General features: G+C 37.6%; 1 protein-coding gene across 1 annotated transcript in view; it reads right to left on the reverse strand.

Moving 5' to 3' along the window:
• Window positions 1–19,549, reverse strand: part of CNTN5 (contactin 5) — a 635,147-nt gene that overhangs the window by 178,685 nt on the left and 436,913 nt on the right. The window contains exons 11-12 of the mRNA XM_068988835.1: window positions 12,542–12,669; window positions 10,101–10,276 (exon numbers count right to left, since the gene is read on the reverse strand). Of these exons, the coding sequence (XP_068844936.1) occupies window positions 10,101–10,276; window positions 12,542–12,669 (304 nt within the window). The remainder of the gene's footprint in view (window positions 1–10,100; window positions 10,277–12,541; window positions 12,670–19,549) is intronic.

Genomic DNA, 19,549 nt, shown 5'->3' on the forward strand with positions numbered 1-19,549 from the left:
TGAATTTATTTCTTTATTTGTGTCAAACACAAAATGAAAACAAAACCAATCTCTAAATCATAGGATATTTGTAGGAAGTAAGAGAAATAACACTTGAAAAATTTAGCATGATGTCAGTTATTTAATAGGCCTTCAACGGACAAAAATTAGCATTATTACTTTTTACTATTACTCATACTTGCTTTGAGTGTGTTAGGTCGAACCCTTGTCAGGGTTTCAGAGAAGCAGACTCTGAGATGGAGACTCCATTGGGGAATGCCATATGGGTAACATAAAGAAAGCAGAATTGTGCAGAGGGGACGTTTAATTGTGAAACAGTCATGATAAAGGCCTCAGCTTATTCCACAAGAGCTCTGTAGCTGAGAGACCCTTCAGATTTGTCCTCCTTTGAGGCAAGAGACTTGGCCTTTTTAAGCATCCCTATGCATTCATCAGGGCTTCCCTGAGAGCTCAGTTGGAAAAGAATCCGCCTGCAAGGCAGGAGACAGTATTCTTGGGCTTCCCTGTGTGCTCAGCTAGTAAAGAATCCATCTGCAATGCAGGAGACCTGGGTTCCTGGGTTGGGAAGATTCCCTGAAGAAGGGAAAGGCTGCCTACTCCTGTATTCCGGAGAATTCCATGGGCTGTACGGTCCATGGGGATGAAAAGAGTCAGACACAACTGAGAGACTTTCACTGACGCATTCATCAGACTTCCCAGGTGGCACTAGTGGTAAAGAATCTGCCTGACAAAGCAAGAGACTTAAGAAATGAGGTTTCCATTCCTGGGTTGGGAAGATTCCCTGGAGGAGTGCATGGAAACCTTTTCCAATATTCTTGCCTGGAGAATCCCATGGACCATGGAGTCTGGCAGGTTACAGTCTATACAGTCAAAGAAAGAAGCAACTTAGCACACATCATGCACATGCATTCATCACCCCTACCCTTGGTTATGGGCTGGAGGTGGGGCATAATCAGGGCCAGAAAGCTCTCTTTGACTGGATGGCCGTTCCCAGAGAGGGAGTTGCATTCTTTGGCTTAGGGAAAGAGTGCCACAGTCTTGAAAGGGGAATCTGAGCAACACTCCATAACATCTATGACAATGGCCTCTGGTATCCTCAAGTCAGTTGACATAATTAGTTATCCTTCCTAAACCAATCTATTTGAACCAGCACATGGATCAATGCAAATAATGAATGGGAAAGGAATACAAGAAAACAGAAAGGAGAAAGAGGTATTTTTGAAAATTATCAGGATTTAAATAGTGGCCTTTTAAGAAATAAAAGCAAACACTGATTATGTGCGAAATTAGAGCATTGAGAAAAGATGAGTATTAGGTTCTGACGATAATTTAGGCAATCATTTTAGTAACTTGATTTGAACATTTGATAGTTTACTAATTTATTTATTCATTCTAAACTGATTAATACACATACAATTAATAAAGATTTTTGGTGTCTCATAAAATAAATAAATTTATAAATAAATAAATAAATAAATTTTTAAAAAAGTTTCTGTCAGATTAGGACAAGGAAGATGCTCTAGAGTCAAGATCCATTGGTTATTCTTCCATGCACAATTACAGGATAACTAACAGAAATTTAGAGTAATAATGAATGAACACAATGGAAATTCTGAACTGAAACTCAAAATATTTGGAGGGTTATTTTGCATGAAAATTTATATTAGAAATTTGTTACACATATTAGAAAGACATTTAATAATTCTAAGGAAGTAATTCACTATTGAAAATGACTTAGAATTTGGTAAGAATTTGGCTTAATAAACACAACTGAAATACATCAGGCTTTGGGTGAAGGCTACAATCACAATGGTTGAAAAACTTCCTGGAGCCTACCAATGATCACATTGCCAAAGACAGAGGCACTTCATTCAGGATTAAATTTTTCTTTGATTGAGTTAAAAAAAAAAACAAAAACCGAGAGGAATGCAACATTTTAGAAATCTAGACTGAGCTAATATTTGCATGAAATGGAAAAATAATTTTGGAAAGAAACAAAACTTCCAATCCATATTGTAAAGACTTGAATTTTAGGAGTTAGTGAGCTAAAGCATATTTAATATATGGAGTTTACAATCTAGGAACCCTGGGTCGGAAATATCTGCTGGAGAAGGGATAGGCTACCCACTCCAGTATTCTCGGCCTTCCCTTGTGGCTCAGCTGGTAAAGAATCCACCTGCAATGAGGGAGACCTGGGTTTGATCCCTGGGTTGAGAAGGTTCCCTGGAGAAGGGAAACACTACCCACTCCAGTGTTCTGGCCTGGAGAATTCCATGGACTATATAGTCCATGGGGTCGCAAAGAGTCCCACATGACTGAGTGAATTTCACCTCACTACAATCTTCGAAAGCAAATTCTGTTAAGAGGTAAAGGAGTGTTTTCTATTTCTCACTGCCTACTTTTCCCGAGCCAATAACCTGATATATTTCAGTTGGCTCTGATGACAGTCTCTGGGAAGTATGGTGCTTTTATCCTCTCCGTGATCAGAGACTATTGATCTGATTTTTCTCAGCATGGCCAACACTAAAATTGCCTTTCTCTACAAGAAGCTTTATTTTCCCTCTCTCTCTTTCAAAAAACAAACAGAAAAAGGCAAACCTATATTTCTGCACTAAAACACACTGCAGAGAAACTGGTAACTTTTGCATTATCCATAATACTATGCAAAGCTGCTATCAAAAATGGAGGCTTTAACTGAACAAAAAGCTCTGTCTGGTCACCATAATACCATACCCAGAAGATATGTTTTGGTAGACTACCTTTAAATGAACAAAGTGAAGCCTGTGCCTTCTTTTTTTTTTTTTGCCAAGGGGAATACTACTACTTTGAGAAGAGAGTGGGTGGAGGCATATTCTCTAATATAGACAAAAAGGGAGCATGGATGTGGTATACTTTCTGGAATGATCTGAAAATTGTAGGGCTTTTGAATGTAACCTCTCTTCTTTTTAGCCTCAAGCTTTGGTCAGTTATTACTCTGTCCTGTCCTATTAATATGACAATGTGATTTCTTTTGTTAAATTAGGTGAATGACTGGGAGGAACTGCTAGGAACTGCTACAAAGTAAACGTGTAGCAGTCAAAGGGTCACAACAGAGTACAGCTGTGCTGTGTTCTGTTCTTGGTCAGTCGTGTCCGACTCTTTGCAACCCTATAGACTGGAGCCCACCAGGCTCCTCTGTCCATGGGGATTCTCCAGGCCAGAATACTGGAGTGGGCTGTCAGGCCCTTCTCCAGGGGATCTTCCCGACCCAGGAACCGAACCAGGGTCTCCTGCATTGCAGGCAGATTTTTTTTACCAGCTGAGCTACCACAGTACAGAAGCCTGGTGAATTATCAGGATTCAGAACAAGACAAAGATCCAGGAGGCAAGAAACCGAGTGATGAGGGAGAACAAGCCCTTTTCCAGGTAGGCAGGGGTAGGGCTAAGCGTCTAGGAGGCCATACTACTTGGAAGTTTGAATTTTACTAGTGAGCAGAATGAGCCAGAGAATGTGTGACTTTGTTGACCCTCTGCCTTTCATACATTTTCTGATTAGTTATGAACTGCCTTCAAGACTTACACCTGCTAACATGCTGAAGAAGCAGATGTAGCGGATGCTCTCTCAGTCCTAAGAGCTTTGTGTGTGAGTAAACCCTGGAAGCATATCCAGTGATTTCATTCATTTTTATATTTATCCATCAGGAAAGAGAATGGTGCCAGTCGAGTACTTACTGTTTTCTATTCTGAGACTTTTACTCCTCAGGAAATAGGGGTTGATTCCTAAGAAGATAAACTAGGAACAGAAGTAACCATAGTAAGAAGACTGGCATAGGCTAGGACTTTCAGCTAATGAAAAATCCTGAGGTAAAAAGGAGTTTATATTCTGGCCCACTTTCCCTACCTAATACTCCACAAACACCAGGGATATGAAGCAGGCATATTACCTTATGACTCCTATGTGTGCCATACAGATTATCATAATCACTCCTACTTTCCAATTTTCTGACATTCAGATCTGGTTGGTATGGAATGGACTACTTCAGAGGAGTGAGTTCGTCATCACTAAAGGGATTGCAGTGAATACTAATGATAGTGATGGAGAATCCATATATCAACCTAGGACAATCTCAGTAATTCCCAGAATCCCTTGTAACCTTGAGATACAACATCTTTTCCCACCTAAGATTGTCTTTCTCTTTCTACTTTTCTTATCCTAATGCGAATCATCCTCTGAGGTCAAGGTCAGAAGGCACCTTCTTCCCAAATAATATTTATACAATTGTTATGAGGAATTGATGAGTTATTGTGTGTATGTACACAATACATACACTGGTATGTATTGGAAAAGAATACATATATGCTGGTAAAGAATCCTCCTGCAATGCAGGAGACCCTGGTTCAATTTCTGGGTGGGGAAGATTCGCTGGAGAATGGATAGGGTATCCACTGCAATTTTCTTGGGCTTCCCTGATGACTCAGCCTCTAAAGAATCTGCCTGAAATGCTGGAGACCTGGGTTCAATCCCTGGCTTGGGAAGATCCCTTGGAGAAGGAAAACACTACCCACCCTAGTATTCTGGCCTGGAGAAGTCCATGAGCTGTATAGTCCATGGGGTCTCAAACAGGCTGACATGACTGAGTGACTTTCACTTTCACACATAAAATGCATTAATGTGTGCATGCGTGCTCAGTCATGTCCTACTCTTTGCGACCCTATGGACTACAGTCCACCAGGCTCTTCTGTCCATGAAATTTTCCAGGCAAGAATACTGAAGTGGGATGCCATTTCCTATTCCAGGGGATCTTCCTGATCCAGGGATCAAGCCCAAACATCTCTTGGGTCTCCTGAATTGGCAGGTGGATTGTTTATCACTGTGCCTCCTGGGAAGCCTATACATATATAGGCTTGGTTGGTCTAACTCACTGTTTATATATATACATATAAATAAAGTTGAATGCTTAACATATAGTAGGTGCTAAATTAACTCCTTTCTTCACTTTTCTCTACAATGATTAAAAAAGTTCACATTAATCTCCTTTATGGTCTCAAAAAATATTTGACTGTAATTTAAGAAAGAGTAATTGCTTTCTTATGGCATATTTTTTGAGTTACTTTATTTTCTATGTCATTTTAACATTTAATAGAGACCAGAACAAAATCTTTCTTTTATTTTTAATTCCCACAGTTTATAGACAAAGGCTGAACATGAGGAGGTCAATGAATGCAGAAAGGGTAAATGTTGAGAATCAGCATAATGCATTTTAAAGATCATAGCGTATTTAATATTGTTAACACAATTTAGTATTCATGTGGCCTGGAAAAGTCTTATGATTCTGTTTCCTCATTTAAAAATGGGATTGAACATCCCATCCCTAGTCTGCTTTCCTGAGTATATTGTTATAATCAGAGCACCGAGTAAATACAAAGAACCATTCAAATAGCGCACTTTGTTTTGGTTGCCCATTTTGTTGCAGTTTATCACATTTAGAGAGTTCACAATGAAAAAGGAAATTCTTTGGCCAGCCTTCCTGATCACAAATATTTGGCTTTTTTCCTCTGTCCCCAAAAGAGCAAAATTACAGGCTTCCATGATATTCAGTGCAAATGCTCTTTATGCATTGTAAAGATTAAAACTTGCTTACATCTTGAATGAATAATTAGGAATTTCAAGTCTCTGAAAAACAATGTGCCAGCACAGTTCTCCATTTAGATTATGGGTTTGGAGTCAAATGACCATGTTTAGGTGCTGTTGAGACACCATGAGACTATTAAGAGAGTCTCTAAGACCTCTAACCAACCTGGACAACTGTTTCAAAACACAATTGTGTCAAAGCACAGTTGCAAATGCTTTATTTGATAACTGAGTGGTTATTTGAGGCAGTTGCTTATAATGGTCAATGTCTCATTATAACCTCTGTGTATATGTGTGTGTGTGTGTGTGTGTGTGTGTGTGCGCGCGCGCGCGTATGCTCAGTCACGTAAGACTCTTTGTGACCCTGTGAACTATAGCCAACCAGGCTCCTCTGTCCATGGGATTTCCCAGGCAAGAATACTGCAGCTGGTTGTCATTTCCTTCTGCAGGGGATCTTCCCGACCTAGGGATCAAAAAACCTGTGTCTTCTGTGTCTCCTTCACTGGCAGGCAGATTTTTTACCACTGCACCTGGCAAGCCCCAACCTCTGCTTAACCTGCTTGGAATGAATGTAAAGTCGGCAAGCTATTCAACCCCTGCTCCACAAGGCTGTCAGAATTATCTTCCTAAGGAACAAATCTGAGTCACAGGGCTCCCTGCTGTATTCCAAATACAATCCAGACTCCATGGCTTGAAAGTCAGTGTTTAGCAATGAGGACTCTGCTGTTCGCCTTTAAACGCATCCAACAAAGATCGCCTTATCCTCTACTCTGCATCCTCACTATACCATCAGGGCTATGGTTCCTCACTGTTCCTGAGAGGTGCTCTGAGCTCTCTGCTTTGTCTTTGCTTCACCCACTCGTTCTGTCTAAAATGCAGTTTCTCCTCATGACCTCTTGGCAAAATCTTAACAGTCCAGATCCAGTTCGAGTACAAGTCCTCCTGCCAGCAGTAGGTAGAGCTCCCCAGTGACAGCACTCTGATAGAAGATTTCTAGCTGCCTGTCCTCTTAAACTGTGTTCTTTTAGGGGTGAAGGGCCATGTCTTTTAGCTTGGATCCTCCACAGCACTTAGCTTGTAAAATTGAATCTACAGTGAACCTTAAGAATAGCCTCACTAATTTGCCACTTTCGGTTAGCTCATATCATTGACAAAATGTGATTTGGGTGAATTGGATCAAATGTTTACAGACTAATTGATTTAGTTTTGACCCTTTCAACAAAAGCTTCAGTAATGGATTCACTCGAAAAATCAGTCAAATTGCTGGGTTTGTAAAACATGGCCAAAGTAAAGAGGCAAGAGAAATAGAAGCATTTTCATTATAGATTTCAAAGCAATAGCTATTATTCTTTTAACCTGATGTGATGATATGTTTATTTATTCACTCTCTTGAAATGCACTTCAAATGCACTATTTTATTTAAAACATAATTATACCTTGCCTATGCAAATTATAAAACCTACACGTAAAATTCTACATAAACCTTTGTCTGCAAACCAGTGGCTGTGTATAAAAGACATCGCTGTAACTGGTTGAAAAGTAGAGAACTTCATGAAGCTGTATTTTGGCATTAGAAAATGGAAAAATATCAACATAATTGGTATATTTTTGTTTTTTCAAAGATTGGTTGATTCATCTGACACTATGCAGTGTTAATGTGCTTAAAAATACACCTATCTCCCCCTTTTTCTTCTGATTCATCCTCATTCAATCACCCAGTGGTGGGTTAGCCCAGGGCAGTTAATGTAGAGACTTCTGTAGTCAAAGGCATACTCTTTTCCTGCCTAAAGCCCAAATCCTGTTGGACTTCCTACTCTGCTGGGCCAACCTAGATCCTTAAGATCTCCTTAGTGGCTCTCTTCTGACACACAAGCAAGCCACAGACCACCACACCAGTCTTTCCTCTGAGCCCTGGCCTGCCCTCTTGTCCCAGAGTCTTCAGCTGACTTCTCAAACAGAAGGTTTCCACATGTTCAGCTGCTGCTGCTAAGTCACTTCAGTCGTGTCTGACTCTGTGTGACCCCAGAGACGGCAGCCCACCAGGATCCTCTGTCCCTGGGATTCTTCAGGCAAGAACACTGGAATGGGTTGCCATTTCCTTCTCCAGTGCTTGAAAGTGAAAAGTGGAAGTGAAGTCGCTCAGTCGTGTCTGACTGCAGACTACCAGGCTCCTACATCCATGGGATTTTCCAGGCAAGAGTACTAGAGTGGAGTGTCGCTGCCTTCTCCACCACACGTTCAGAGGCCTTCCCAAATCTTGCTTCTTTATAACTCTTTCATCCCTCCTTTTGAAACATGTTATTTCTCAGATGTATTATTTCACAAGGAGAAAGGCAGGATGGAAAAAGAATGCTTTTCTTTTTCCCTCTGACTTTCAAAGTCACAAAATCAGATTCTCTCTCAGGTATGTCCTTAAAGCCAGCCAGGACCCAATCAGTCTTTGAGGATATTCAGAAAAGGGGAATAGACTATTTCTTTTAGACCTTGCCGTTTTGAAGCTTCTAAATACTTTAGAAAGTAAAAAAAAAAAAAAAAAAAAAAAAAATTCTATTATCTTTTTTCTTAATGTACTAAAGCGATTAATCCTAGATGATCTTAAAGCTAAATATTTTTCTTTCTTCTCAATATAATAAATTCCTCTATTCTTCTGTTCTATAGTTTATTATCCCTGTCTACAAACTGAGACTAATTTATAATGGCTTAAAGCAATATGAGTTTACATGGAGCAGGGAGTCAATTTTGTACTTCTCAAGGGCAAGAACAATATATGTACAAAGAGAGATAGAGCAGGTGTTATTAATTGCCAACCTTATGAAAAGGATTAAAGGTATTTATTGATTCAATGACTGGACATGAAACTAATGTGGATATCTGAGAGAGAAAAATAAGAATTCACATAATTGTACCAAGACCATTTATTGATTGATATTTTAAAATAAAGAAAGCACCTGCTTCTATGAAGTGAAAATTCATTTTAGACATATTTTTGTGTCTGATCACTCAAAATAAATGTTTACAGAAAATCCTTAGAAAGTATATTTTTGTTGAAGTATTTGTTGTTTCATTTTAATGTCATATTTTCTGGTTTTATTTTATGACATTCATAGCATAAAATTTGTTCACAGTCTTGAAGAAATGATCAACTCAAGGTAAATGAAAATCACAAATTTGAGGGAAATGACTTTAACATGATCAATAAATTTTGTATATAACATAACCATTGCTAATCAAAATTAATTTACTTAATGAAATGTGAATAATACAGTTGGTAATTATTTCTTATTTATGCAGTCTCTCTCATTATTTAAAAATAAATCAGGATGAAAAGAATAAGTTAGAAGAAAATGTTTAATTTTGTTTGCATTGAAAAATGCAATAAAGTTCATTCTTACTATTCTCTTAATATAAATTTATCAAATTCTAGAGTGAGAGTGGGTCTTAGAAATTATCTGGCCCAACTGCCTCACTTCAGTTCTCTATGTGATCAATGCCCAGGCAGGTCAAGTGACTGGATCTGTGTTACATAGCTGATTAAGGATTGAGCTGGAACTTGATCCAGAAAATTCCTGACTTTGGGTCTGGGACTTTCCCCACTGTATCTCATTACCTTTAAAATAAAATTCAATCCAAACTGAGTTTTTTATGTTCGGGCTCACCAGAACTGTGGCTTTCCAGTGCTTCCTATAGTGTTTAGAGAAGGATAAACTGGTATTAATTAAGCATGTGGCAGCATTTTAAATTGGATTTGTAGGCGTAAATTGTATTTGGATCCATCTCTTCTGCCGATATTGAAGGGATATTGCAGCCAGAGTCTCTCTGCCACTCTAGTCCCATCATCTTTCTCTCCCCTTGTGTCACTCTTTTGTGTCTTAAACAAGCCAGTGTGGGGAAAAGATCTTTTTTCCAGTTCTCTGTTGAGTTAAGAGACTGTGATGGTACTATAGGATTTGGTTGAAAAGATTTCTTACTCCATTTAGTAGATATATAATAGAAGATATTACAGGAAAAGATTTGGCAGTTGAGAAATGAGCATGTCTGCGAATGTTTATCTAAGGCTACAGCATTTCTGACTTTGGGTTGCAAGTTTAAATTCTGCAGTTTGTGAGAGATTAAAGAATCTCCAAGCATTACTATTTCTTCAAGAACAAGCATGCTTATTTCACTTATTCATTGTATCATAATTACTAAGAATGCTTTAAATAATACTAGTCAGCTGATGTGCTACATAACATTTGAGAAGTAAGGTGTAAATATGGACAGTACTAATCAAGAGAATACAAGTTGGAAAGAAACCAAATTTGCATAATGAAGTATTTCCAATTTCTTACTGGGAAGTTTTAAATAAGTATTACTTTCAGTTTGACATAACAGAGAATAATGAAGTAATTTGAACTTTTTCCTAAACATTTCGTCAATAAGAAAATTTTTACATTTGATTCTAAATTTCTAAAAGTATTATTATTCAAAGAACAAAATTGTATTAACTTACGGCCCTGATGCTTTCAAAATGTCCACCTTCCTTTTCGAAATCGATAGGCTGTCCTTTTAGTGTCCAGTAGAAAGTGACATCCAAACTAGGATCGTGAATTGCTTTGCAATTAAGGACAATGCTTTCTCCCACTGTTAACTCTGTTTTTTTAGGAGTAAGCTCTATTCTTGTAGGTTCTATAAAAATGAAAATACATTAATTAGCATAGCACATAGTTTTCCCCTGCATTCTGTATTTTAATAATAGAGAAAAATTAAACAAGGAATCTATGTAATATAGTTGCTCCAGGTATGTATCTTTTAATATACTATTATTAATTGAAATATCTTTTATTGTATTTAGGGTATTTTACTACGCATTTATTTGTAGGGAACTGATGATTTAAAAGTCACTATTAAGAAAAAAAACTGTTGAGCTATATACTTTTAAAAAAAGTCACTATTCCTATTAACAAGTCAGCTTGGATGAAAAAGAGGGAAGACTATACAACTACAAACAGCATTTGGCATCCTGGAAGGACAGAAGTATTAGAAAAAAGACTCTGTAGCTTCCCTGTCCACCTTCAAGGATCATCAAGTATAGAAAGGATTTTTACACTTAAAAAAAAAAAAAAAAGCCTCACATCAAAGGAAGAATAATTCAAGCAAGTTCACTTCTTTAAGGGGTATAGGAAGAACCTCCCTTCAAATTACTATCTTAACAAAGACAAAACTATACTACTATTGCTACTGCACCACCTTGTATTTGCTTTATAGTTTACAAAACCTTCTTGTAAGTAGAGGATAGAAGAGGCACCTCTGGCTGATTATAAACTATCACCTCCGATAGCTGCTTTGACTGAGATCTAAACAAAGGCAAAATGGTGAATAGAATTTTTTTTTTAAAAAACTTTAGTTTTTAAAAGATAGATATATTTTTACTGGATGTAGAGCAACTTTAAGCCAATAAATGCTAAATACCAAATGTACATCTAAGGGATATTTAAGCTAATGATCAAATACATGCAATATTATATATATATATATATATATTTGAATAAGTAGGGGGATAATGCAGACAGGATTTTGATTTTTTTTCTTTTTTCCTAATTAGATTCCTGATTGTACGTGACTCAAGAAGCCTGGCACAAATGACTAAAAATTAGCCTAATTTTCCTTTCCCAGCTTTTTTGTTTGCAATAGCATAGTCTGATGAAGCACCATTGTTAACCATTGGATAAGTTCCTTCTAAGCAGTCTTTGAGAGGAAAGAGTGACATCAGGAAAGGAATGTCACTGTAAATATTAACATTCTGGAACTCAGATATTTTGTGTGGCATTCTAAATTCTGGCTTCATCAGAGAAGACAGATAATCACAGCATACTGCAGTTTAAACTTTGTGACAACTGGAATGTTCTGAGTAACTAAACATTCCAGTTAACTCATGATTAACAGAAAGCATTGTTGCTATTATTAAATGAAAAAGTCTGTGAATTCTGCCTTGCCTCACTATGGAAAAGATTATTTAACACACACTAAGAATGAGACTCAAACTCGAAGGCTGACTTGTGTTCCAGTAATGCAGGCTTTAAGTGAAAACATTTTAAAAATTATATTCCTTTCTTCCGTGGATGTTTGCCTCTTTTCTAAAATATCAGAGTGTTGGCTATTTTAATTGCATTTCTATTTCTAAAGAAAGAGAAATATTAACATTTTATATTTTTGTGGCCAAAGTATGATTCACTGTATACTATATGCACAAATGGAAAAAACCGAGTGATATACTTTGTTGTGAAAAGCATTCCTTTGCCAAATGAAGAGAGTGTTTAAGACAGGAGATTTTCTTATAACTTGACAAGTAGTCTCAAAAGAAGGTTCTAGATTTGAAATCGAGTTCATTTTAGAACTAGAAAACTAACAGAAACATTTAAGCAGTAACATTTATAATACTAAAAAATGACAGTGTATAAAAATTCCACTGATGTCGACATCAAAGAGTAGCTCTGGTGTTGCTTCATCTGATGCATATTCCAACACCGCATGTTCATATATCTTTCTGCTTCTCTTTTTTGCCCCAAATTCCCAGTTGAAGTGGTAACAAAGCAGGATTACTGATTGACGCTAAAATTAATCTTGGTTGAGGAAAATATTTTTATTCTGTTGGCATACTTTAAATTTTTGAGATACCAAGTGAAACTTCAGAAAGCTTTCTTTACTCTCCCATGTATCTTGTTCAAAGCGAAATACTTAAATTTCTACCAATAATATGTTCCTTTCTTCACCGTCCCTTAAATAATGGAAAGGGACACTTTGACTGTGTTTGTCCTTTATGTGCAATTATATTTCATCAACAGAAGCATGTGCACATATACAAGCAAACACACATACATGCATGTTACATTTATTCTCTTTCGGATAAGGCCATGAAACTATGCTTATAGAAAATTCACCACATTTTCTTACCTTTTACAGATACTGTAGCTGTGATTTCAGCAGAGCCAAAGACATTTTCCCCTCGGCAAACGTACTTTCCCTCATCTGATTTAGAAGCATTTAGGATCCGGAGACTCCCGTCTGGAAGAATAGCTATTCTGAAAATCATTAAAAAGAGGTTTGTTTTTTTTTTCCTACTTTACAGAAAATCATCTAAATGGTAAGAAACTCCGATGAAGTCTGAAACCACTTCCAAGGTAATAATAAATAAGATAAAGATCATTGCGAAAACATGCAGGGAGAGTAGAAATATTTTACCCTTCAAAAAATTATATAGTAAACCCACATAATACCTTCTTATAGTCAAAAAGGTTTAGGGAGTTACAGGTTTTCTTTGGACACATTTATGACATTCATTTTAAAACTTGTGGAAAAAAAGGTGACCCTGAATTTGGTTATTAAAACATACTATAATAACACCCAGTGATATTTTAATATTAAGCTTGAGGTATTTCACCTCAAACCAAGAATGACCTCAAAAATCAAATATAAAAAGAAATAGCATAAAACATAGAGGAGGACAAGCACAGAACATAAAATTAATTGTATACAGCCTTGAGATGATTTATGGTGGTTTCTCTGCAGTGCAACCTGTGTAGCAAGGGCGTGACAATGAAACCTGAATCCTGGAACCTGGACTGCTCACACTGCACTTTTCAAACAGAAAAACGTGATATCTAAGTTTGCATTTGGGCTCTTTTGAGACCTTTATTATAAGTGGACCTTGAGTCTTATATGAAGGTGAGAAATTAGAGCATTATTAAAAATTTTAGAAGTTTAGTGAGAATGAGATTGACATTCAGGATTACCGTATTCTCCTGTGTATTCATCATTCCAGAAATATACAGATTTCAGACTTAATTAGAATTTTTGTCCTTTTCTCCCTTGTATGCTCCTGAAATATAATCTGTTATTTCACCAGTGCATCAGCCTGCTGAAGCAACCTTAGGCATAGCAGAGATGGCTGCTGTGATTTACTTGATATGCCACTAGAATTTAGACTGCCTTCTTTTAGGAAAGGAGTCTGTGCTACTTTTGCTAGAAAACCGAAGTGCTCACCGAACTTAAAATTCTAAAATTTGATTCTCCTGGTTCTGAAAAGAATAGTTTATTCCATGGCATCATGAAAACATTAAACTATTTAAGGTATAAGAATAATGGCTAATTCTGTTTAGTCAACATCATATATGCTATTTTTAAATTAGTATTCAATTTTGCCAATCAATCCAGAACTGATGGCTAAGGACCGTATTGGAATTTTAACAATTGGATTAGATACTAGGCTGCTGAATATTGATTATTAATTTTACTGACGTCATCCATAAAGAAACAAGTTTAAAAACATTATACTCCTTTCAATATGGATCAAATTTGATTTACAATGTGTTGACAAGGGAGACAAATTTAGAAGCAAGCCAAACCTAGGAATAGAAGATTTGACTGTAATTTATATCTAGGAGGGATATTAATGAGACATTTGGAAAAAACAGTGGTCTCTAAAGATATACCATCTATTTAGGATGGTCAATGAAAAATTCTGTTTATTGTTTAGGACTGTTTCTATAAAGATAGAATATAATGTATTTATTCCATTTTAGTAACAGAAATATACATGTTAGAAAAAGATGTATTTGAAAGCAAAAATTATACTCTTTATAAACATCTTCTCTTGTACTAATGACATACTTTATTTAAATACAGCTAAATTACTACAGTTTGTGAGATTGTTAATATCTTGAATATGTCTGGATTTTACTTACTGGTATAAATTCTAATCTAGCAGGGGAGAAGTTTGGCTTAAAAATTCACCACCTTTAAGAAATAAATGTATCTTAGATACTGGCAGTATTTCAACTCTTGATTTAAGATAAGTCCTTTCTCACTGACAGAAGGCAATATATTACAAAGATAGTTTATGAACACTCCTGTACTTTAGGCCACTGATCCATTTGGAGGATGAAGAATTTTGAATATCATGATGTTTTTAATCTGTCAGTTGGCAGTGTCATTTAACCAAAAGCCTGTCTACTGGTTAAAGCTGCAAATCCTTATCAGATAAACTATTTTTTTTTTTTTTAGAAAAGAGAAAAAAATAGAATAGACAATGAATGCAATTAACCTTATAATGTCTGGCTATTGCAAACATAAATACTTAGATAATTGAATATTTAATTAATATTTCTTTACAATTTCCTGCTGCTTTATCTTCTTCGCTGTGCTATTACCATGTGATTCCTACATTTGGAATCTTCAGATCTGGAGACCAATTCCACTGAGACCTCCTTCAACTAGCAGTGGGATGCTAAGTGAGTGGTAAGGTGAAGGTCTATTGTAGAAATTGTAGTAATGCATACCAGCATTCTAGCACTTAGAATCAAGGCACCCTATTCTGGTCTCTAAACCTCTCCCCAAGTTTCTGCCTGGACCTGGAAATGTCTTGCTTCTCATCTTGCACTTAATTATTGGATCTCTGTTTTGGTAACTCATCTAGTACAACAGTCTACCTAGGACACCATGGTGTTTACCCCTATCTTGCAGGGATTTATTGCTAAATTACTTATACCAGTTCTGATCTCCAAATTTCAGGATCATTTTCTGGACTCTCCATTTCCATGTTTGACTTACTTGTCAGTTAACACAGCCTAGTCTAGACCCTTCCAAGTGCTTGTCTGGGAGTATAACCTATATGTGCTTAGTCACTCAGTTGTGTATTACTCTTTGTGATCCCATGGATGGTAGCCCACAAGGCTTATTCTCCAGACAAGAATACTGGAGTGGGTTGCCATTTTCTTCTCCAGGCAATCTTCCCAACCCAGTTATTGCGCTTGTCTCTCTCGCATCTCCTGCATTGGCAGACAGAAACTTGTTTACTGCTGAGGCACCAGGAAAGCCCTGTGTCATATCAGAGTGGATATAGCATTAGGGAATCATTAATCACAAATTAAGACTATGTGCTGTAAAGTCAGAGAGGGTTACATTCAAATCACTGCCACTGACCAGTACATATGTGATCTTATGTGCGTGCACTCACCTAGAGCCAGACATCCTGGAATGTGAAGTCAAGTGGGCCTTAGGAAGAATCACTACAAACAAAGCTAGTGGAGGTGATGGAATTCCAGTTGAGCTATTTCAAATCCTAAAAGATGATACTTTGACAGTGCTGCACTCAATATGCCAGCAAATTTGGAAAACTCAGCAGTGGCCATAGGATTGGAAAATGTCAGTTTTCATTCCACTCCCAAAGAAAGGCAATGCCAAAGAATGCTCAAAGTACCACACAATTGCACTCATCTCACATGTTAGTAAAGAAATATTCAAAATTCTCCATGCCAGGCTTCAGCAATACGTGAACCATGAACTTCCAGATGTTCAAGCTGGTTTTAGAAAAGGCAGAGGAACCAGAGATCAAATTGCCAACATCTGCTGGATCACCGAAAAAGCAAGAGAGTTCAAGAAAAACATCAATTTCTGCTTTATTGACTATGCCAAAGCCTTTGACTGTGTGGATCACAATAAACTGTGGAAAATTCTGAAGGAGGTGGGAATACCAGACCACCTAACCTGCCTTTTCAGAAACCTGTATGCAGGTCAGGAAGCAACAGTTAGAACTGGACAAGGAAAAACAGACTGGTTCAAAAAAGGAAAAGGAGTACGTCAAGGCTGTATATTGTCACTCTGCTTATTTAACTTCTATGCAGAGTATATCATGAGAAACGCTGGGCTGGAGGAAACACAAGCTGGAATCAAGCTTTCCGGGAGAAATATCAATAACCTCAGATATGCAGATGACACCACCCTTATGGCAGAAAGTGAAGAAGAACTAAAGTGGAAAAGTTGGCTTAAAGCTCAACATTCAGAAAACTAAGATCATGGCATCTGGTCCCATCACTTCATGGGAAATAGATGGGGAAATAGTGGAAACAATGGCTCACTTTATTTTTTTGGGCTCCAAAATCACTGCAGATGGTGATTGCAGCTATGAAATTAAAAGACACTTACTCCTTGGAAGGAAATGTATGACCAACCTAGACAGCATATTGAAAAGCAGAGACATTACTTTGTCAGCAAAAGTCCGTCTAGTAAAAGCTATGGTTTTTCCAGTAGTCATGTATGGATGAGAGATTTGGACTATAAAGAAACCTAAGTGCAGGATTTGATGCTTTTGAACTATGGTGTTGGATAAGACTCTTGAGAGTCCCTTGGACTGCAAGGAGATCCACCCAGTCCATCCTAAAGGAGATCAGCCCTGGGTGTTCATTGGAAGGACTGATGTTGAAACTGAAACTCGAATATTTTGGCCACTTGATGCGAAGTGTTGACTCATTTGAAAAGACCCTAATGCTGGGAAATATTGAAAGCAGGAGGAGAAGGGGACAACAGAGGATGAGATGGTTGGATGGTATCATAAACTCAATGGACATGGGTTTGGGTGGACTCCTGCAGTTTGTGATGGACAGGGAGGCCTGGCATGCTGCAGTTCATGGGGTCGCAAGGAGTCAGACACGACTGAGTGACTGAGCTGAACTGAACTGAAGTCACCTCAGTCGTATCTGACTCTTTGCTATTCTATGGACCATAGTCCACCAGGCTCCTCTGTCCATGGGATTCTCCAGGCAAGAATACTGGAGTGGGTTGCCATCCCCTCCTCCAGGAGATCCTCCTGACCCAGAGATCAATCCCTCATCTCTTACATCTCCTGCATTAGCAGGTGGCTTCTTTACCACTACTGCCACCCAGGAATCTCTATGTGTGTTCTTAAAACTATTCAATCTTTGTTCTTATATGTATTACTGCCATAATTATATCTAATTAGTTCTTTAAAAGTATTAACCTCATATTATATGTAAACTGTTGTGTTTTTGTGTTGTGTGTAGGCAGTAATTGAACATTTACTCAAAAATTTAAGTCAAATATATGACAAATTTTGAAAGAGAAAAAGTGGTGCCAGGGAGAATTTCTACTACTAAAGCCTTAATTATTTTGGGTGTTTGATGAGTCTTTTCTGAGGGAAGTATGACACTGAAACCTGAGGAGTGAGAGAGAGTTAACTAGGAGAAGATTGGGAAAGCACAGGGAATGATGCTGCAAGGCCTCCAGATAGGATAGCCCACACGACCGCAAAGAGCCAAACGACCAGCTCTGATGGCAGATATAAAGGGGGAACTGAGGCTGGCTCAGTGGTAAAGAATCTGCCTGCCAAGCAGGAGATATGGGTTCCATCCCTGGATCTGTAAGATCCCTGGGAAGGAAAATGGTGACTCACTCCCATAGTCTTGCCTGGGAAATCCCATGGACGGAGGAGCCTGGTGGGTTACAGTCCATGGGGTCACAAAAGTGTCTGAAGTGACAGCAGCTAAACAACAATAGGAATATAGTAAGTTCACATGTTAAAAGTATATAACTGAAAAGTTCTTACATACAGATGCAGTCATGAAACTATTAATACAATTGAAATAATCAACATATATGTCACCTGTACTTTCTCCACTCAGCCCTTTCTCATCCCACCCCTATCATGGGTCAACTACTGATCTGCTTTTTATCACTGGAGTAGATTTTCACTTTTCCAAAGTGAAAGTGAAGGCACTCAGTCGTGTCCCACTCTTTTCATCCCTGTTTCAATTACTAAGCATCCATTCCTTTTCATGGATGAGTAGTATTCCATTGTGTATAGATGGCACAACTTTCCTATCTTTCACCTTTTGGTGGATGCTTATGTTATTTTCAGCTTGTGACTATTACAAATAAAGCTACAATGAATATTTGCATATATGTATTTTATTAATATTTATTTCACTTGGATAAATACTTAGAACTGGATGACTAGATCATCTGGCTTATGTTTCTGTTTATATGTGTAATTTAAGAAAAAAATACAAATGAACTTATCTACAGAACAGAAATTGAGTTACAGATGTAGAAAACAGCCTTATACTTACTAGTGGATAAGAGGAAGGAGCGATAAATGGAAAGATTAGGACTAGCTATGGGGTATGAACATAACTACATATTTATTTAGCACAGTGAAAGTGTGAGTGGCTCAGGTGTGTCTGATTTTTTTTGACCCCAAAGACTATAGCCCACCAGATCACCTCTATCCATGGAATTCGCCAGGCATGAATACTGGAGTGAGTAGCCATTCCTTTTCCAGAGTATCTTCCCAACTCAGGGATTGAACTGGAGTCTCTCATATTGCAGGCAGATTTTTAAATGTCTGAGCCACCAGGGAAGTCCTTTTACTTTTACTAGTATATGGTTGTCCAATTGTTCCATGCCATCATTTGGAAAAGACTTATCTTTCCTCCACAGTCTTTTCATCATTGTCAAAAATCAACTGGCCATGTAAGTGTAGGTCAGCAGCTTCTTAACTCTCTCTGCTGGTCCATTGATCTACTAGTGTCTTGATTACTGGAGCAGTGTGATCTGTGTTAAGGTCACATGAGATAGTTCCTTCTACTTGCTCTTCTTTTTCAAAACTGTTTTGGGTATTCTATATTCTTAGCATTTCCATATAAATATTTTAATTACCTTCTCAGTTTCAAAAAAAACCTACCGAGATTTTGATTTTGAGGAATTTCAGTGAATATACAGCTCAATTTGAGGACAAATTGATGTTAACAATATTGCTTTAGAATCCATGAACATGACATATTTCCTTTTATTTAATTCTTTTAAAAAATCTCTCTAAGTAATATTTTTTAGTTGTAAGTCTACTTGGGCTGCAAGGAGATCCAACCAGTCCATTCTGAAGGAGATCAGCCCTGGGATTTCTTTGGAAGGAATGAGGTGAAAGCTGAAACTCCAGTACTTTGGCCACCTCATGCGAAGAGTTGACTCATTGGAAAAGACTCTGATGCTGGGAGAGCTTGGGGGCAGGAGGAGAAGGGGACGTCAGACGATGAGATGGCTGGATGGCATCACGGACTCGATGGACGTGAATCTGAGTGAACTCCAGGAGTTGGTGATGGACAGGGAGGC

The sequence above is a fragment of the Capricornis sumatraensis genome, chromosome 16 (genome assembly GCF_032405125.1).
Source record: "Capricornis sumatraensis isolate serow.1 chromosome 16, serow.2, whole genome shotgun sequence".
Lineage (NCBI taxonomy): Eukaryota > Metazoa > Chordata > Mammalia > Artiodactyla > Bovidae > Capricornis > Capricornis sumatraensis.